Source organism: Cavia porcellus, unplaced genomic scaffold, assembly GCF_034190915.1.
Source record: "Cavia porcellus strain 051 isolate PalLab524CR breed Dunkin Hartley unplaced genomic scaffold, mCavPor4.1 scaffold_6, whole genome shotgun sequence".
In the NCBI taxonomy this organism is placed as follows: Eukaryota; Metazoa; Chordata; class Mammalia; order Rodentia; family Caviidae; genus Cavia; species Cavia porcellus.
Genome location: NW_026947489.1, coordinates 72,112,095 through 72,134,321, shown reverse-complemented (window position 1 = coordinate 72,134,321; position 22,227 = coordinate 72,112,095). Strand labels below are relative to the sequence as shown.

The window sequence follows — 22,227 nt, the reverse complement described above, 5'->3', positions numbered from 1 at the left end:
ATGCATTGTATTTCTTTCCACTCTAAGATGACAGCCTGGTGCATTATGAATGGTGAGACCTGCTTCACCTTTCCTATAATCAGGGCTGGCTAATAGTATGTTGTCTGCTAAGGATTATTACCATGTCACAGATTTTTAATTGTTATTTCCTTTAGTGAACTCATGGCCACTGCTGGCATTGATATTCAACATTTGGTCTTAGTACAAGGCAAGAGATATATATTTATATTTTTACTTGTGTTAATTTTAACTTCTTAATTTCCTCATTGTTAATTTCACTCTTATTTTCTATTTATACTGAGTAAAACATGGCAAGAAACTTGTCTAAACATCTCATGTTTAATGACCACATACAAAGAAAGATGCAAACCCAAAGAAGTGTACCACAACTATGATATGGGCAGTGTAAGTGGACGATTCCTTGGATGAACACAGTTTTAGAGCTTTGGAAGGCAGTGACAAAAATATATGTGTATGATATTGACAGTATAATTAAGCAGGTTTACAGCTACAACTTCAAAGTCAAAGTTGAGTAAAACTTTTAACTTACATGAGTCCATGCAGGCCAGCTTAATTACCAGTGGTCTATCACAACAGAAGCCATCTACTTCCCTGGTGACACAGAAAGGCAATTCACAATAACAATAATTTGACTCATGGCATGCAGAAAATGAACCGTCCATGCAGTGACAACTAACCCAATGCATCTTCTCAGGCTTATGATGGTGGAATAGTGGCGTGGTGTGCAAAAGGCCACATAGCAATCATAGGCATTACTACCAGAAGAACCATCTCAAGACCTGCAATGAAATGGGAAAAAAAGATCTGAGACATGAACCCTCCAATAGATATAGTCTTTTTTTCTTGAGAAAATCTGTGATCACCTTTGGAGTAGTTAGAGGAAAGCAATATATCAACAAAAGACAAGTTGGCCAACAAAAATACATGAGGGAGTGCAGATGAGGTCAGTGATGACTAAGACCATGTTAAGAATATTTCCAGATAAAGCATGAAAAATATCAAGAAGAGTAGGACGTACACATTCCATGAGTGTGTAAGTGGCAGCAGCACAAATTCTGACACAGTAGACTGATTTCCCTTCATCCATTTTATTCCGTTTGTCATCTGGATTGACTTAAAAAGAGAAAAAAATTTAATTAGTAGCATTAGAAAGTGCATTTAGTTTTTAGAGTTTGATATTCTCATTCAAATTTAACATCTAGATATAGGAATATAAATGTAACTATGAAGAGAAATATTGACCAATTATGTATTGCTTTATGCTCCAAAGAGAAAGTAAATGTTTAAATCTGCTTTTAAGAAGCAGAATTTAAGATGAGACTTTCAAGAAACAGAAAATAAATTGGATTTATTTGATGTGGAAGTATTCAGTGATTAGTCTTATGAGAAAGAGTGAAAAACAAAAGACAGCAGGATGAAAACTTAAGCAGTGATTGTAATGTCACCTGAAGTCTAGCTCCCATCCACAGGTTCAGTAAAAAGAATCTGAGTGGGGCTCAACTAACCATCACTACACTACATAAAAATATTAACTCAGATCTTTAGGAAGGGGAATATGAACTAATATTGGAATTCAAAACAATTAATGTGATATAATTTTGCAATTTGTATTAAAATCATTCAAATCTAATGACCTCTTTCTATAAGACATCATAAAACTAACTTTTTAGCCCAATCCCCTAACATATATATCAGGAGAATATTTAGGAAAGTAGTTATATTAAAATCCACATAGTAAATTACCTGGAATCATACCTTGATTTTAAAACAGTAATATAATTTTTTACTAATCAAAACCTAGGATATTACAGAAATCATTATCAAACTCAATGGAAAAAATAGTAAACATGTACAAATTTAAAAAGTACAGATAAATAACCTACAGTTGAAGGCAACAAATTTATATTGACTTGAGTTCTGAATAAAACTCCATATAACTTTTTACAATAAAAATATTTACATTCAATTATACAAATACATACTTGTATATACCTAAAATTTAAGATGTTGCTATCTCCTGACATACAAGAATATAAACTTTATTTTCTGATCTACTTACCTAATTATTGTCAGCCTAAAAGGGGAGTAAGTTATATTCATGTGCAAGTAAAGTACACCTTTGAATGTCTGTATTTAATAAGGTAAAAATTTCAGTGATCACAGTTTTTTAGATGTAATAATGACGTTGTTTTAAATTATTTGTATGTAAAATCAAAATTATTCTCAGGATGAATGGTAGAAAAGTAAATGCCTATTATTTTTTCTTTTAACATTCCTCTCAGCAGTATTTCAGATTCTTTATGTTACATGTTCTTGTGTGCTCTTAAATTGCCAAGGACACTAGGTTAACAATAAGAACTCTTACCTTATCGTATACATTGTTTTCTATTTTCTTTATACAAGAACTCAGAATCATAAATTATAAGTGGAATGGGAAAAAATTCTTCTGAAGAAATGAGTTATCACATGTTTGTTTTGGAAAAGAATCTTAACAGTCTTACCACTTTTTTAAATAAATGTTTCATAAGGAGAGAGATTTGCTTAACTCTTAGGAATATTTCTTGAAATTATCCTCTATAAATTCATGAAAAATGTGGTATTCTGAGCTGTTTCTTAAAAATATTTTTCTTTTTAATAGAAACTCTCACATGAGACAAGGAAGATAGATAACAGAAAACAGGAGTCTAACTTTATCTGAGGGAGAAATTTCCTAAAAGATGAATATGTACATTTCCAAGGAGAGATTCATTAGAAGAAACCCTGCCTTTTTTATTAATTTTAATGTTACTAATATTTGATATTATTAGTGGACTAATGGTATTATTCTTTTATTCAATATTTACATGAATAAGTGGAATAACCAAAGGCTAATTGGCTAAGCATCACTCGAAATCTTACTCTAATACTTACTGTCCTAATCTTCAGGTAAACCTATCTCTATTCTCTTTTCTTCATCAATAAAAAAGAAGTCATTGTTTTAACAGATGTGCTCTGAAGAGAAGCTACAACACACAAAACACCTAAGCTCTTTAAATCTTCAGTGAATGTTAATTCATAATATGTCACAATTCTATTTAAATAGATCATTAAGCAAGTGAACTTGCGAAGCTCATTGACATTTTTATTGCTCAGTAGAATGCTTTTTAAAAGCAAAGTGTATACAATAAACTTTCTCTAAAATAGCTGCTACTTACATTATCTCTAAATTAATACATGCTCCCAGGAATGAAATGATGCTTTTACCCTTTCCATTACCTTTCCTAGGGACATTAATGATAGCTTAAGAAGTCTCACAATGGAAAATAGGATATTCTATTATAGCACTATTTGACTCTTACCAGTAACAGAAGGAAAATGCTCATAATAGTGATAACAAAATTTAGGGAAAATAGACAAAGTTTATTGCTTTTTTAGAAATATGAGAATGTTACAATTTTGTGTGTATGCATATGATGTTCCTCAATATATTTTTCTATAATTTTATCTTTAAAATCCTATGAGATACATTACAAAATAAGAAGATTGGATCATAGAAGTTAATACTGTGGGCTGTGTGAGGTAAACACTAGTGTGATGCACTGGAGGAAAACTCCCAAGATCCTGTGGCTAGTGTGTGATGCCTTCCGTTTTCTTGAGGGTCTCTGGGTTTTTGTTTTGTTTTGTTGTTTGTTTGTTTTTGGTAAGGATACTTTTCAACTGGGCAGTAAGCTTCACTACTTCCTTCTCCTTGTCAGAAGTTTTCATCCATGCTGCCTTACAATCATCACTGAGGTAGTGGAATTTGAAGATGGGTTCACTGTTGTAAAGTTACAAAAATTCAAGTAATAAAAAGAATAAAGTAGAGAAAGTGTGTGAGTTGTTTTCTGAAAATATTGGAAGTTGCTTCATTCTCATCTCTAATCATAGTGAGTATGCATGAAAGAGAATCATAGAGATATTTTTAGTAATTCTTTTATAGAAAGGAAAAAGATAGTAGAGATGGCCAAGCATGGTGGTGCATGCCTGTAATTCCAGCACTTGCAAGGCTGAGGAAGAAGTTCAAAGCCAGTGTGGGCTACAAATTGAGTTCAAAAACAACCTGAATTGTATAATGAAACTCTGTCTTGAAAAACAGAAAATAAAAATAAAAAAGATAGATAAGATGACTTACTAGACACATTTGTTTCTGTTAAATCAGATTCTCTCTTTATTCTTCTCTTCTGATGTATGGTTGGGATGCCATCTGTGTTGGGAGGAGGTGGTATCTGTGGAAGTGCTTTCCTTCAGTCTGACATATATTTGCCATGTGAAATAATCTTTTGGGTTTCATTTCCTTGTTCTTTTCAACTAAATGGAACAAAAGAGTACATGCAAATAATTTTCCTTGGATCTTGGGAACATCTTTATTATTAACTGTCTTAGTTACTTTTTACTCATCACTGAAACAAAATGCCTGATGCCCAAAGTTGGGAAAGGAAGTTTATTTCTTAGAGTTTTGGAGGTTTCAGTCCATATTCTGTTGGCTCTAAGACAGGCTGGCATTGGCAGGGCTGTGTTTCATGGTGGCTGCAAACAGCAAGACAGAAAATGGCAAGAGAGGTACTGAGAGTGGGGTTATTTGCTGTGACTAAACCTGGCCATGTTTTTCATGAGGCTTTAGAAATGGCTTGTGGGCAGAGTTTGGAAAGGTTAGGACATGTCTCCTGGATGCATAGAGCTGGAGCAGCTTAGGCTGTTCTGTAGAGGAGATTCTGATCAGAGCTCAGGAGACCAGAAGGCTGATAAAAAGCCTCATGGTAAAGAACAGGCATGAGAGGCTTCTGCTGGGAAGGACTGGATTGGTTGTTGGACTCTCCACAATGTATGTTATGGCTTGGCAGAAAGTTGTCTGCATTTTGCTCATGCCCAGAAAAAGTATAACTAGGCATAAAGAAAGACTTTTCATGTTGAGAAGGGTCTTGATTAATCAATAGGTTATAGTAATTTTAGCTCTTTTTTTTCCCCTCCCTCTCTTTTTTATAACAAAATTTACACATTTTGGATTTTATTACTCCTTAGTTCTTATTACTTTTTGGGGGGGAGAGAATAAAGTCAAATATGGCAAAACAAAGCTGTAAGTCAAAACCAAGGATAGACATAGCACATGATGTAGAACAGAGTACAAGGTCATCAACAATGGTTATCAACATTGTCTCTTGTTTCCTTAAAAGGAATTGTCCATCTCATTAGATATTATAAAGCCGGACAAAACAGTGGAGAACAAGACCAATAAAACTTAGGCATTGTGAACATTACAGGACTTCCAAAGGAGACAATAGTCAAACCAGAATGGGCATCTTTGTGAATCTTATTGCCTTCAAATTAGTTGCCTATACCTTCAAACTTGCTACTATCGCACAGAATGGAACAGAGTCTAATCAGTCAAAACAACTATGTAGATTCTCAATACCAGGGCTTAATAATAAGTGACGCAAAAAACTGAAAAAAAGAGGAGAAATAAAATTTTTAAAACTTCACTATCACTCTATTAACAATTGATGAAGTTAGACCTAAAATATAATATAAGCCAGATTTCTATAACTGACATTTGTAGAATATTTTAACCTAACGTATCTCATTGTTCCATCTTCTCAAATGCACATGTAATATTTTATGGAGTTAGCCTATATTCCAAGCAATAAATATATATTTAATTTATTTAATACTTTAAATCACAAGTTACACAAATATTTCTCTATAAATGTACATTCTAGTCTTATCTGTAATAGTAAAAGCCTAGAACAACATGAATTTCCTACAACTAGAAACTAGAAAATACAAGCTAACCATTAGTATTACACAGAGATTAGTGATCAGTTGGGAAAATGAATAAGTAGAGGGAAAGGAAAGAGTGGTTTTCAGGGGGAAAAAACATTGGGAATTGGACACATGTTCTCTACCTTGGCTATATGAGTATGTACTAAATATGGGCAGCTTACTGAACTTCACTTGTACCTTAGTGGGCTCCAATTAAAATCTAAGATTTCAAATATAGTAAATGTATCAGTGACCCTTAAAAATAAAGATCCCTTAGAAATTTATTATCTAATGGATCACCTCACTTAATGACAGATAATATTGAAAAAGTCAGTCAGCTGACAAAAAGTACCTATCTTTTTGAACAAGTAGGACATGTATTAGTGTACTCCATCCACTTGAGGGGTTTCTGAAGCAAATATCTATCACACTAAACAAGGTATACTTTATCTTATAACAGGAACTAAAATATGAAGTGAATGTGATTTGCAGGTCAAAATCAACTTAGAAATCAATATTACAGAATATGCTTTCTCAGTATTTGTCATCAGATGAGGAATCACTTTTAAATTACTAAGCTTTAATGTGTACTGACTTTTATGAAATTTTCCTCCTTCCTGTTTTGAGATGGAAAATGGTTAATGCCTTAGTTGATACAAAGTACCTAATTCTCAAAGCTGGGAAAGGAAAGGTTTATTTCTTACAGTTTTTGGAGGTTTCAGTCCATACTAGGTTGGCTCCAAGGCAAGGTGGTATGGTGGGGCTGCAGTTCATGGCAGCTGCAAACTGCCAAGTGGAACCTGGCAAAAAAGTGAGACATGCCTTCTTCCTGCCATTACATCACATCCTGTTTCCACTCTTAGGCCAGTGTTGCACTCACACCCCCAATCCAAGCCCTAGACAATGAACCAATCACAAATGCACAATGCAAGCACATGAGACCTAAAGGGTCACTAACAAAAACCATGACATTCCACCCTTGGCCCCCAGGACACATGCAAATCTTTTATACAAAAGACATTGAGTCCACCTCCAAGAGCTGCCAAAGTCCTAACAGTTTCAGTGTCTCTGAAAAGTCCAAGTCTCCTCCAAGATCTATGGCAAACTCTTAACTGTAGCCCTCTGTACAAATGAAACAAGGTTAAACATTTCTGAAATGCAAAGGCACAAGATAAACATTACCATTCCAAAGGTTACAAACAGAGGGATATAAATCATTGGAAACAAAGCAAGTCCAACATCCAGCAGGGTGACCATTACGCTCTAGAGTTCCAGGATCAGCATTTGAAGCAATCTGGTTGTAAGCTCCAAAAGGCTTGGGTGATTACATCCCATGGTACTTTTAGGGATTTCAGCTCCTGCAGCTTCTCTCTTAAAGCATTTCTGTTCACTTTTTGCAGCTTTCCATGGATGATCCACGTTCTTGGCTTTTTAAAATTTCTGGTGTCTCCACTGAACCTTAGGCTTCACCTTTACATCTTTATAAATTGCCCACTCAGGGGCACACTGCTTGGCGTCTGCCTGGTGGAAGCTGTCTTACTCTCTGAATTTGTACATTTTCCTTGCACCTAAAATCAGCACCATGTGGATGCCACCAAGGTCTGCTGCCAGCTGGAGAAGCAGCCAGGCTTTTTCCTCTCTTAGCTGTAGGGGTCAGTTGCCTGGATCACTGGGCTCTGTTTACCTGATTGTGAGGAAAAGCTTTTCTATGTTGTCACCATTCTGGAATTTCATGTGGCCCCCATTGCCATTCTGGAGCATGGTGCTATGTAGCTTTCTTTTTTGTTAACATCATATGTATATATATATATATATATATATATATATATATATATATGTCTATCTTCTGTTTCATGAGTGTATGTTGGCAATAAATAATAGTTACATTCATTTAGAGGAATTTTCACATAGATATAGCATATCCTGGTCAATTTGACTTCTTGAATGCTGTTGATGCCCCCTCAATCCTGTTCCCTCTCCAACCAGTCTGGTTTTAATATACATTTTACATTATCATTATTATTCAAACACATTAAAACTACTTTTTACAGAAGTTATCTGTTCTTAGCAAACTTGAGTGTAGAGTTCCCATTTAATTCTTTCCACAAACATGCTCTAACTCCCTACCATCAACATCCCACATCTGAGTGGGACACTTGTACCAAAGATGAACTTACCTTGACATGTCATTGTTATACAAAATATAGAGTTGACACAAACTTCAATTCTGGTTTTATATACTCTATGGATTTGGACAAACTCAAATCAAATTTATCCACCATTATATTTTAACAAATAGCTTCACTACCCTAAGTAATTCTCTTTGCTCTGCCTAGTCAATGATCTCTCCAAACTATTGATTTTTCCACCAATGATCTTGTCTTTAATACATTTGAAATCATATGGAACATAGCCTTTTCAGTTTGGTATTTTGACTTACTAATTTGCATTTCCTATTCTCTGTGCAATTTAATATCTCAGTACTGTATCTTGCTTATTTTATGACTGAATAATATTTCTTGTTTGAATGTACCAGTTTATTCGTTCATGCACAGTGACATTTTGTTTGTTTCTACTTTATGGCAATTAACAAGAAGTCTATTGTAAACATCCAAATTCAAGTTTTTCTAGGGACCTATGTTTTCTGAATATTTGGACTTGAAAAAAGAAGCACAGTGGCCACAATGCATGAGAAGTTTAGTTTGTAATGAAATTTCTGCCTTCCAAAATGGTTGTATTATTTTGGATTCTCATTGCAAGCAGTAAGAGTTAGCCTTTAGTATGTCCATGATATCTGTGATGATTTGCATTTTTCATATCTAATTGCATTTATGTGAATCTTTTCTCTCTTTCTATTTGTAAGTTTGACTAGAGTATTAGTAACTACTTTGAAAAATCATACTCCAATGAATTGGAAAGCCTTCAAGAATTAAAAGATTCCCCAACTCATATAAAAATGGCCAAAAGGAACCCAAGAAGAGATGAAAATGTTGAACAATCTAATAATAAGCAATGAAATTGAAACAGTAATGATAAAACAACCAACTAAAAAAGTAGAGGACCTAATATATGCATTGCTGAGTTCCTCAAATCATTAAGGTTGTTATATCATCAATATTACTCAAATACTTCAAATAATTGAAAGAGTTGGAATACTTTCAAACTCATCTGTAGAAGCTAGCATCACTCTGATTCTAAAAGCAGATAAAGACTCAACTGAAAAAGAAAACTACAGGCCAAACTTCTTAACAAACATTAATACAAAAATCCTCAACCACATAGCATTGAATAGATGAGAACACATCATCACAAAAATCATACATCATTATCAAGAGGTTTCATCTCAGAACTACAAGGATGGTTCAAAACTTGCAGATCAATGTACATGATAATTTCATAAACAGAAACAATGATAAAAACACCAGGATCTTAGCAATAGATACAGAAAAATATTTTGACAAACTACAGAATCCCTTCATGATAAGTACTCTGAAGAAAATAGTATAGAAGGACTCTACATGAATTTTATAACATTATTTGTGACAAATCAACAGCTAACATCAGATTAAATGGAGAAAGCTGAAAACTTTCCCTACAATAGGCAAAACAATCAGCAAGGGAAGGAAATAAGAGGGGTACATATACAAAAGAAAGAATTCAAATTATCATTATTTGATAATGACATAAAGACGTAAAGATCACCAAAACTCAGAATTAATAAAGAACTTCAGTAATATAGCAGGAAATCAATATCAATATCAACATCAACCAAAATATCAATAACTTTTGTGTACAGCAATAATAAACTCAACAAGAAAAAATTATGAAAAACAGTATTTTCTCAAGTAGCAAGCAATTAAACAGTGCCTAGGAATTAACCTAAGCAAGGAAGAGAAGACCTGCACAAAGAAAACATCAGTACCCTGAAAAGGAGATTTAAGAGAGGATCAGAAAAATGGAAAGATGTTCCCTGCTCCTGGAGAGGAAGAACCAATATAGTCAAACTGATCCTATTTTCAAATCCTATACAGATTGAAAGCAGTCTCAAACAGAACACCAACAGTATCCTTCATAGATCTAGAGAAAAGAATCTTAAAATTCATATGGAACTGAAAGAGATCAGAATAGAAAAAGCAGTCTTTAGCAACAGGAGCAAAGCATGAGGTATTACAATACCAGACTTTAAGTTTCCCTATAAAGCAAGTGTTAAAAATATCATGATACTGACACAAAAAAAGACATACAGATCAACAGAACAGAATAGAAAATATAGAAACATCCTCAGAAACAATCAGTTATTTGATTTTTAAAAATTTTTGTTTAAAGAAAGACTAAATAAAACAGAAAAATGGTAGAAATAACACATACCTTCAAAGAAAAAATAAACAGTAAAAAATCACTAGTTAATGATTACATACTGTCCTCTTACCAATAGTTGTTCAAGCTACAAAAGTAAAGTACACAAAGTGGGGATTCAAACAGTGAGACTGCAAGCATTTCTGTTCAACTATCCAACAAAAACTTAGTAACATGACTATCAGTCCTATACACTTATACATGCAGTTATCCATACTTTCATCTATGTTAAGATTAAACAAATCAAAGCAAGCTAAAATCACTCTAAACAAAGAATAATAGTATTGCTGGATCATACAGGATCAGCACTGGGTACTGTAGTGTCTATTTTTCTTCAAAGTAGTTGTTCATTTCATCATGCATCAGTTCTCATAAACTGTTTATAGGTTCTATGCATGCAGGGCCTCAACATGTATTTCCATCCTTTCTATATTAAAGGGAGAAACAAATCAAATCAAGACAAAAACAAAACATGTTCCTGTAAACACATGAAATGAAGAAGTCATATAAAACCACTGTACAAGGTGTTCTATAATGGTTACTATGTTGTCTCATGTTATCTTCAATAGAAATGTCTATATCATCAGACATAGTATAATTGAATATAGAAGTACATAACAATATTAATAAAAACAAAACTTTTTAGATAGTGTAAAACTTCAAAAATACATAGTAATCAAACCAGAATGAGTATTGTAGTGAATATTGCCATCTTCAGTGTAATTGCCTATACTCTCAGAGTTGACACTCTTAATCATAACAGCTTTGAGTAAAATTTGTAGATACCAAACAGCAATGAAACAAACTAGATATAACTAAAATCAGTCATATTAAAACAGTATAAGTTATATAGGGTTCCAGAGTAAGTTAATAGGAAATTAAGGATGAGTACTGTACTATATCCTATTATTTTTGGGATACCTGTCTGTGCCCTCAGATCTAGTGCAAGCAGACAAACTGGGACAGAATATAATGTATCTAAGCAGAGTGGTGTGAGTAATCCTGATACACTATTAACAATATCCTATGCCTTCTTTCATAAGACTATTCCTCCATTTTCACTCCGCCAGGGCCACTGTACATTTTTGAGTCACACCAACTCTTTCCGTTTTTAGATTGGGGGGGAGGACATCTGCTATTTACCTAAGTGGTTCCAAACCTTCTCCCTTCTGGACTTGATCTCAAGTTGTATTCTTTTAACTACTAAAGCATGTCTTTTCAACCTATCTACAGGTGCTGGTCAAGTTGCCCTATTATTTTCTGGTTCCCTGTCACATAAAGCACTGTTTTCTCATATTTGACTTTTGGTCCATAAACCCTTTTTCAGGTTAATTATATTTACTATAAAGAGCATCTTGTTGGAGTCTGACTCCTGATCTACTCTGTCTGTGTTTTTCTTAGTATGTGTGTCAAGGCCATCTATTTTAGAGATTATAGCCAACCTTCTCTGCCTCATTTCAACCATTTCTGCCTCATTTTGCTCTTTTTCTGCCATTAATCATCTGCTTTTCTCTTTCATTCCACTTTGTGCTCCATTTATTGAAGCCTTTCTGCCACTGTTCCTAAAATCCTGATACTTTTTTCTCTCTCTAGAATGTCCTTCAGTATTCTCTGTAGGGTTTGATTGGTGGTCACAAATTACCCCAGTTCCTCTTTGTCTTGGAAGCATCTTGTTTGTCCATTAATTTCAAGAGACAGATTTCAGGGTACATCAATCTGGGCTGGAAGTTATTTTCTTTCATGGCTTGGAATACTTCACTCCAACTCTTCTTGATTTGATGGTCTATGCTGAGAAATCTGCTGATTTTGATGGGTTTTGCTTTATAGGTGATCTGTTCCTTTTCTCTGACAGCTTTTAATATTCTGTTCTTAGGTTGTATTTCTGAGATCTTGATTACTATATGTCTGGGTGTGGCTCTGTTTTGGGTGTAGGTGTCTGGAGTTCTGTATGCCTCATACATGTGAATATAATTTCCTTTTCCTATGCTTGGGAAATTTTCCTTAATTATTTCTGTGAATAGTCTTTGTAGTTTATTTGTTTGTACCCCCTGCTTCTTCATTCACATCCTTTATTCTTAAGTTATAGATCCTCTTGTCATCTTCTAGGTTTTGTATTGTTACTGCCTGCTTCCTTGTTATTTTTAGGAAATTTTTCCTTTTGTGATCACACATTGCAAACCTGTCCTCAAGTTTTGATAGTCTATCCTTAGTTTCTTTCAAGCAGTTTTACCTGCTTGCAATGCAGTTTTTTATTTCCAGGTAGTCTCTTTGAATCTGCTTCATGTATTCTATGTTTTCTTTATATTCTTCAATGAATTTTTCTCTCCTTTTTTTGGGTTCCTCCATTCTTCTATCTGTGTCTTCATAAGAGATTCTTAGCATTTCATTTATTAATCTACTTTTATCTTGCTTTACTTGATTAAATATTTCACTTTTAGCTCATCTATGAGGTCCCAAAGATATCTCTTTATGCCCACTGATGCCGTGTCTGGTATTGCACGTTTGTTGCCCTCAGTCTCTTTTGTATTTAGCTCTTCTGGATCAATGATCTCAGGACTGGGGGGTGTGAACTTTTTCTTGTTGCTTCCTCTTGTCACGTTTTTGGTTTCTTCCATACAGGTGTATCCAGAAGGTCCTAGTCCCTTTTCTTGTTGTTTATGATTCTTCTGAAGTGGCTGGCTAGGTGTTTCTGCCCACTCCAGTGTGCTCTTGAGATGCAAACAAGATGGCATATGCTAGCCCTTCCCCAACGTGTCAGTCAACCTGCTTAGGTCTTCACTGCATTAGTGTTCACTGCACATAGGGAATTGGTTTGGGAAAACTTATTGGGTACCAGCCAGGGACGTGACCAGCCAAGCATAACCCCACCAATCTGGTCTAGGAAGGGAACAACTGACTAAAGTCACCACTGTTCCTTATTCCTGCCAGTCCTGCCCAATTGCAAAATATCATCCTGTTGGTGCCCCTTTCCTATGGAAGGGTCTTATTCCAAGCACTCACCGCAGGTCAATGAAGGTCCTTTGCCAGCTCTGTTCTCCATTAGGCTCACAGACCTCTGACTTCAGTGTGACTGCACTTCAGTGTAACTGCAGTTCGGCGAGTCAAAGTGGTGGGAATTCAGGTGGCTTGATGAGTTGTGGCCATGCAAGCTTGGGCACTGCAGTGAGAGCACCGAATTTTAGCTGCTCCAATAATAGCATGAAGACTGCATGTTTGACTGGTTCTTTTCCCTTTATTTCTTCCTGGGTTGAGAGGATTCATCTGCCTCTGTCTAGGCCTCCCCATAATGTTTTATTTTGGCATCTGAGTTGTCTTGCTCAGGGAGCCTCTGTATTCCACTCATCTATCTGTCATCATTTTTATTTTCCCAGTTATTTGATCTTTGACGAATACCAAATTTCCCAGTTATTTGATCTTTGACAAGTACCAAAAGCATACAGTGAAGAAAAGATAGCCTGCTTAATTAATGGTGCAAGGAAGACTGGCTGTTTGCAGAAGATTGAAGCTGGATGCATATCTCTCACCATGTACTAAACTAAAATCAAAAAAGATCGAATATCTAAACATGGCTGGTGATGTATACCTCAGGGCACAGCTCCTGCCAGGCAAGTGCAAGGTGGAAAGTTCGATCTCTGATACCAAAAAAAAAAAAGAAAGAAAGAAAGAAAATCTAAACATTATAATAGAAATATTGAACTTATCAGAAGACAGAATAGGTAAAACATTTGAAAATATAAGTCTAGAAAAAGATTTTTTAAATGGAAACTCGTTGGCATAAGAAACAATAACAAGAATTGATAAACAAGATAACCTCAAACTGTAAAGGTCTGTGAATGGCAAAGAGATCAATTAGTAGAATGAAACAGCAACCTACAGAATGTAAATAAATATTTTCCAGCTATTCCTGAGACAGAGGACTAATATTTAGAATATATAAAGAACTAAAATAAAAAATAGACCTAGGTGTTTCTGCCCACTCCAGTGTGCTCTTGAGATGCAAACAAGATGGCATATGCTAGCCAAAATAAAATAAAAGATCCAACCAAGAAATGGTCAAGTAAACCTAACAGACACTTCTCAGAACAAATGGCCAACAAATATATGAAACAAAGTTCAACATTTATGGTCACAGGAAAAATGAAAATTAAAACAGCACTAAGATGTCATGTTTCATCAGAAAGAATGGTAATTTCTGAGAAATTATGAAAGAATAGCAAATACCGAAGTACAGCTGTGGTGCAAAAGGAACTCACCTTGTTGGTAGCAATGCAAGTGAGTAGGTACTATCAGGATGGAAATTTCTCAAAGAAGTAAAATTAGAAATTCCGTACAACTTAGCTATTTCCCTTATAGGTATCTTCCCCCAAAATTAACGACTTCATACTATAGTAATGTATGAATACAAATATTTATAGCAGCACAATTCTTAACAGCTAAATTCTAGAAGGAGCCTTTATACCCATCAACAGATGATTACATAAAGAAAAAAATATTATCTATACATAATGGAGTACTACTCAGCTAAAAAATTGGATAAACTTGAGATGTTTAAAGAAAAATGAATGCACTTGAGAGATAGTACAGAATAAAATAAACCAGTCACAAAAGCTTAAATACAGTATGGTTCTCTTATTTGAGTAAGACACAGTGCAAACAAAAAACAATTAAAGATGGAAAGAAAGCAAAAAGGATAGATCACTTGTAAATGAGAAGAAGTCCAGGAAACTGAGGTTAAGAGAAGAAAGGAAGAGAAAGGGGAAGTTAGTATTATTAAGGTAAGTCATGTACAGGAATTTAATAACTTAAATGAATAAGAAAGTATGTATCATTCACATGCATTAATGAGAATAATAATGAGAATGAAAATGATAGAAAAGAAATTTACATGTGGGACAGGTAAGGTCAGCAGGGAAAAAGATTAAAAGAGAAACAAGCCATATTATGTATATGTACTCATTCCCCATGATAAATGTATGCATCATGTACTACAAACATATAAAAAAATGAAATAAAAAATTACCTTTATTCCACTTCCTTTTCAGTATTCAATGGTATTTTGAACTCAGTGCTTCTGAAAGGCAGGCAGTGACATCTTATTTTTGTTATAATTTCCAGGTCTTTAATGATATGATGTTGAACATTGTTTTGTGTATTTTCTATCTATATATATTGACTCATGAGGGGTTTTTTTTTGTCTTTCAGCTATTTTAATACCATGCTGCTCATTTTTTGTTGAATGTAAATGTTCTTTGTAAATTACGGATGATAAGCGTTTTATCAAATATGTCATTTGCCATTATTTTCTTCGAATGTGTTATTTTTGCAATCACATAAAATAGATTTTGTCTAGTTTGCACATTATATTTTTCTAAATTATGACTTCTATACCGATGTCACCTCAACTTACTCATGTGTTTTCCTGTGGAGTTTGATAGCTTTAAATCTACATTTAAACCTGTGTCTTATTCTAAATTAATTTTAATTTACGGTATAGAACCTAAATAAAATTCATTATTTGGCATGTGGGCATTCAGTAGTTACAATCTTATCTTTTGGAAAACCATCTTTTCTTCTTTTGTATTGCTGTTGTTCTTTTGTTAAGGACCAGTGACTAATATTAGTGCATGTGTGAATGTGTGATCTATTCGTTCCATTGATCTATTTGTCTATTGTTTCAGCAATGCCATGTCTTTATTATTCCCCAATTCATGATAACTACATAATGTCTTAAAATCAGGAAGTGTCTGTATTTTGTGGTTTTTATATTATTTTAGTAATTTGTGTCTTTATATTCAAAGTAAATTTCTTGTAGGTAGCTTACATTTCAGTTTTCATCCAGTAGGATTGTTGTTCAATAGTCTTCTTGGTTTATAATGTCTTTGTCTGATTTTGAGATTAGGGTAGAATTGTTCTCATATAATTATAAGGCAAATATTTCTGACTTTAGTATTTTCAGAATAATTTATAAAGAATAAGTATTATTCCTTCTTTAAACATCTGGTAGTTATTACAAATGAAGCCATTAGGACTTAGAGGTCTCCTTTTTTGTGATTTCAAAATTACAAATGCTAAAGATTTACTCATTATATTTCTTTCCAGAAGTTATCTTTCTTCTTGTGTTTATCTAGTCTTTCCCATTTTATATACATTTTATAAATACTTCACATATAATTTCCCATAAAATTACTCCTAATAGTTTTATTTTTAAATTAGTCCCTGATATTACAGCTCATCTTTGTTATATTCACAGTGGCTCCTGGGCTTACATTTTACATAGTGTTTTCCGAATAAAGTCAGCTCCACCTGGCAGAACCCTTGAGGTTTCAAAACTTCCTGTATGCCAAGGTCACCTATGCAAATCTTCACAACATGGTGCCCAAGCCAAAATGGGAGAATATGAGGCATCAATTGTCATATCTTGTATTGGTTCTGCCTACCTATCTGTGTAGCAGAGGCAGAACTAAGAAATGGGAAGATAATGAGTGGGTAAAGAGTGATGCCTGTTCTTATGTACTAAGGTGCCAGTGCAAAAAAAGCTCTGACAACAAACACTTGGGAGTGAAACACCCCATTAATAAGGCACAGACTCTCACTTTCATTCAAATCTGGTAGATTTTTCTGGATTAGATTTTTCTCAAATTGTCATATGACCTCTAGCATTTTCCAGAAGTTTAAAAGCTTCTGTGTAGTGTGTATCTATTTGAAAGTGTTAGTCAGTTTTATTGCAGTTACATCTTCATCATAAAGACTTCATTTCCTTTGAATGTGTGCTCAGGAGACAGTCTGCTAAATTGTACGGCAATGTGGTTTTCAGTTTGGGGGGAAACATCTTTACAGTTTTCATAATGACCTGGGAACTTAAAAGGGCTGATAAAATATTGCTGAATGTTTAAGTTTAAAAATATATGCCCTGACCAATCTCCATGAACGTACTGTTTTTCTTTTGACACACTTACTCTATCCTTTTTGACATTTTATGAACCACTTCTGAAAGTTTTTTCTTCACATTTGAAAATCTGTTTTCATATTTTTAGAAGCTGTGGGGAAAAAATGTAGTGAATGTTCCCCAAGTACCAGGCACAAGAAAGGCAGATGTAAAAACAGTGTGTTCGATAAACCTTATTAAGTGAATCTGACACTCTGCACTATCTGGCTCTTCTCCAAAGTCAAAATTTCTCATGAAAGGAAAACATTTTGAATTGGTTCAGGACACTAAGGTAGGTATAATGATGAAATTCAAGACATTCACCAGTGATGTTCAAGGATTCTCTTTCTTCCATACCCTCATTAATATTTATTATTTTGTGCTTTATTTATGGACAAATAATTTAATTATTATTAAATTAATAATGATAAGATAGATGCAATTTTAACAAATTTTCTACATATATAATCAATAAATAAAATACTGTTTTTATGTAATAGGAATAATCTACTAATATCTAATGCAATCAAATTTCTCATTGTAATAATGTAATAAATTATGAGACTCCATAATAAATCAAATAGTTATCAGTTTGCTAAATTTTACAGAAAAAGTATAATTAGATATACTAAGTTCAAGCATTAAATAACTAAAATTATAGTTACTTTTTTCAAAATTAATTTATAAATTCTATCCAATTTTGTTGATGTCTTGCATTTACTTTTGTAGAATTGGGACCTAATACTAAAATTATTCAGAAGTTTATTAACAAGAACCATAGCCCCTTAAATTTGAAATGCTTTGAATGCATTGTTTAACCAGATTAAACAGAAACTAAACATAGTGTAGTACTGTTTTAACAGCAAGACAAAGTGCTCAGTGGAATTAGGAGAGATCAGATACAGACTAGGAATACATGGGTACGTAATACATGCAAAAATGATGTATTAGTCCACAGTAAAATGCTGTTTAACAAATGGTATTTAGATTATTGTTTATAACCAATTGGAAATAATTTCAAGTGATTGTCTTTAGCTCTGCTGTCCTGGCTACCTTGATGTCTTCAATTGATTCAAAGGTTTGCAGCTCATCTGAAGAGTTAATAAGTGTGCTAATTCTCCTGACCAGAAGGTTTTTAATTAAATTATCTGGTTTTTCCCTGAAAACTCTTCTTTTGGGAGATGACTTAGATTTGGTGAGTTACAAAGTTGTCATTGATGTTTGAAATGCAGTCCTGTCCCCTGGCCTTTGTACAGTTTTGACTTTTCCACAGAGAGGGTTTTTGAGCACAGTTTTTGCTTTGGATCCAAACTTTACAGACCAATCCTACATGGCTTGCTTTGTGTATCCGAATTGGCCTAGAACTTGCAGTGATTCTTCTGTCTTAGCCTCTCAAGTGGATTACAGGTGTGCTCCACCACACCAAGCCTGACAAAGTCATATTTTTCTTTACTTAAGGGAATTTAGTATTAAATTTTGTTGGTTTCTAAATATACATAGTTTTTTTTTTACAGAATTCTTTATACATTTTAAAATAATTTATTTCCCTAATCCGAATTGACTTACAATGAAAATAATTATTCTTTCAGTAACACTGAATATGTCACAGAAATATAATGAAGGAGCATTGTATTTGATTATATATATATATATATATATATATATATAGTTACTTTAAAATCTTATAATTAAAATTATAAATTTAAAATATTATATATTATATAATGGTTAAACTTACATATTATTATACATTATATATTACATATTATATATTATATATATTGTGGTTACTTTTAAAAATCTACAAAAACAACTACTTTCAAAGCAGTGAGTTTTTCATCAAAATTCTTCATTTTCATGATGGTTGTGTAGATGGTCTATCTGGAGCTGATGTGTGGGTTTTTCATCAAAATTCTTCATTTTCCTGATGGTTGTGTAGATGGTCTATCTGGAACTGATGTGTTGAGCCCTCAGTCGGCTCATGGCTGATTTCATCTCCCGATTCCTCAGTGTATAAATAATGGGGTTCAGCAAGGGTGTAATCACAGAATAAAACACAGAAAGAAATTTATCCACTGAAAAGTTATTAAATGGCCACGCATAAATGAAGATACATGGCCCAAAGAACAGAGTGACCACTGTAATGTGAGCAGACAGTGTGGACAGAGCCTTGGAGAGGCCACCCGCCGACTGACGTCGCACAGTCACCAGAATGACAGTGTAGGAAATGAGCAAGAGGACGAAGCAAAGGAAAGACAGAAATCCACTGTCCGCGATTACCAGCAACTCCAACACGTAGGTCTCAGAGCAGGCAAGCTTTAGCACTAAAGGAAGGTCACAAAATATGTTGTCCACCACATTGGGGCCACAGAAGGGCAAAGCGACCATGAAAACCATCTGGCTCATGGTATGCACAAAGCCAACTGCCCATGACAGCAGCACAGAGCCCAGGAGTACCCTGCGGTTCATGATGATTGAGTAGCGCAGAGGTCTGCATATTGCAATGTACCGATCCACAGCCATGACTATGAGCAGAGTCATTTCACTGCCCCCTAAGAAGTGAAGGAAGAACATCTGAGCCATACAGCCCCACAAGGAAACAGTTTTCTTCTCCCTCAGGAAATCGATGACCATCTGCGGGGTTGTGATGGTGGAAATGCACATATCAAGAAAGGAGAGATTTCCAAGGAGGAAGTACATTGGTGTGGACTGCAGATATGAGTCAAAGGTTACAGTGAACACAATTAAAAGATTTCCTCCTATGATTGCTACATAAGCCAATAAAAATACTATTAGAAAACAAACCGATAGTGGCCAACTGCTGGTGAGTCCTAACAGAATGAACTCAGATACTGTTGAGCTGTTCTTCATATTCACTGAAGGGATTTCAGAAAGTTTCTCAAGTGAAAGTAAAATGCTGAAATGATAATTTATCTGGTGATAACTATGAAGATATGAACATGTAGAAAGTGAATATTTGGTTCCTATGGGAAGAAAATCTGCACACTTAAGGAAACACATTTTGGTTAATTATTATGGGTGATATTGGCATAATTGCCTATTATTTTCATATGGACAGACACATTAGAAATTTAATATTGCTAGGTACATCTGCTTGGCAGAAGTAGATTGTGTCTCTGTGCATATGTATTACTCCTAAATGAATGGAGAACAAAGGCATTTAATGTTTCATTTTGATATTCATTCTTTTCCCTTTCTGTAACTCGAATTTTTAAAATATGCATCTCTCTCATGCTGTACAGAGTAAATTAATTTCATATATTTTGTCCTACTATCGACAGTATATAAATTGTCATTCCTCTTAATCATTCTAAAAAGGTTTGTCAATAATTTTACCCTTCCTGAAACTAAACAGGCTATATTTTATCCTGTGATCTCACTCTTCTCCCATGTTGTAAATTTTTAAAGAAATCACCTTCCTAGGAATTTTCTGGGAAATAGCATATAGTTTTCTCAGGATTCAACCACAGCCTTCTTCCAGAGTACTATTTTTTATACTTTATTTCTGACCAAACTCTTGACCTCTTGCATCCTGAAAGCTTATTCTTCTGAGTCTTCTTACTGTTCCCTAGCTGAAGCTCTTCTTCCTCAACTCTAAATTATCTGAATAGATAGTCTCTGTGCAATTACCCAGCTGTTTACAAGTGATGTTTGTGTCCTGGGCTCCTAAGTGTTTCTCCTTTTGTCTTAGTGCTGTTTAATGTTTTACACCTTTGCAGACTGGTTTTGGACTAATACCTTGGCTCATTTTCTTTCTTGGTTTTTTTTTTCTTTCTTTTGGCCCATTCTTTTCTTTCTTTCTTTTTCTTTCTTTCTTTCTTTCTTTCTTTCTTTCTTTCTTCCTTCCTTCCTTTCTTCCTTCCTTCCTTCCTTCCTTCCTCCCTTCCTTCAATGCATTCCTTCCTTCATGCCTTTCTTCCTTCCTTCTTCCCATCCATCCACCCATCCTTCCATTCTTCTATCCTTCTTTCCCCTTTTTGAGGCTATACAAAAATATTGTTTTTTATCACAGTTTTACTGAAATCCTTAGAATGTCTTACACATGAAGTGAGACTATATAAATATAATAATTTTTTTAAAAATACATTTCATAACAATATGGATATTTCACAATTGACTACTCCTTTTAATTGATTATACAAAGTAAGTGGATTTATTTTGCAAGATTTAAATATGACCATAAAACACTTTGATCACTTTCATAACCTTTCACCCCCTTCCGCCATTCTCCCCACCCCAAGTCTCACTTTTTCTGGAGGGATTCAGTATGTATATTTAGCTAATATGCTGACATTTGTACTCTGCATCTTCCTTATTGAGCAATGCTGTTGGCCTAATTGTTGGTCTCAGTCTTCCTTTTCCATTCTATTTTACCACTGCTACAAACAAAGATACAGATACACACATGCACATGCAGACACACACACACATACACATGTACACATGCTGTTACCTTATCCTGACTCTGGAGTTCCAAAAGGAAAAATAGAAATCTCTTCTGACTAATTTTTGTTTTACTACTTTGCCAAATATTCAAAAGACATTTTTCACCCAAAAATCAAAATTAAAAAAAGCCTTGACCAGTAAAGGTTTCAGCTCCAATCCTGGCTTTAACATTTATTGGAAAAATCTGTTTTTAATTCTTTCAAATATTTGTTGTTTTCAGTAAAAAAAATCATTTAGTCTAATGAATTGTTATGAGACTTAAAATGGTAACACATAAAAGAGTTTTGTACATTCCCTTATATACATATAGGCATTGTATCTGGACATTGATGACATGGTGCTTGTTAATGTGGAATTAAGTGTGGACCCTAGACATTTTACTATGGAAAATAGATAAAAGAGACTATGTGGGTGAAAATACTTTCTATATTCAATAAAATCACAGCTGCATTTTCTGTTTATAAAGAATGATAGCCATCATTGTTTTTCCATGATGTAACTGAGTCTCCACAGTAATTCTGAAACATTCAGAGCCATAGTTGGTCTCAAAATATTAAAAGAAGAAAAATCTATATGTGACTCAGGAGATAAATTATGTAATTTTATTTGGAAACTTAAGAGTTTGAAGTTTTATTTGTTGCTTTTGTCTTTTATAGTTTGTCATCAAATTTATAATAAAATCA

At 34.1% G+C, this 22,227-nt stretch overlaps 1 protein-coding gene and 1 long non-coding RNA gene across 2 annotated transcripts; both read right to left on the bottom strand.

The window, feature by feature from the left end:
• Window positions 1-377: 377 nt before the first annotated feature.
• LOC134476274 (uncharacterized) lies at window positions 378-7,426 on the bottom strand. The gene is made up of 4 exons (XR_010047856.1): window positions 6,979-7,426; window positions 4,172-4,347; window positions 1,040-1,134; window positions 378-800 (listed from the first exon to the last, which is right to left on the bottom strand). It is a non-coding gene; the product is annotated as an uncharacterized LOC134476274 (long non-coding RNA).
• An 11,595-nt stretch (window positions 7,427-19,021) lies between these two features.
• LOC100724100 (olfactory receptor 4K13-like) lies at window positions 19,022-20,098 on the bottom strand. Its single transcript, XM_003469498.3, has one exon. The coding sequence runs from the start codon at window positions 20,096-20,098 to the stop codon at window positions 19,022-19,024; it is 1,077 nt and encodes a 358-aa protein (XP_003469546.3).
• Between the last annotated feature and the right edge of the window lie 2,129 nt (window positions 20,099-22,227).

Coding starts and splice junctions, on each gene's coding strand:
- LOC100724100 (XM_003469498.3), bottom strand. CDS start 20,098: ATGTGTTTCCTTAAGTGTGCAGATTTTCTTCCCATAGGAACCAAATAT.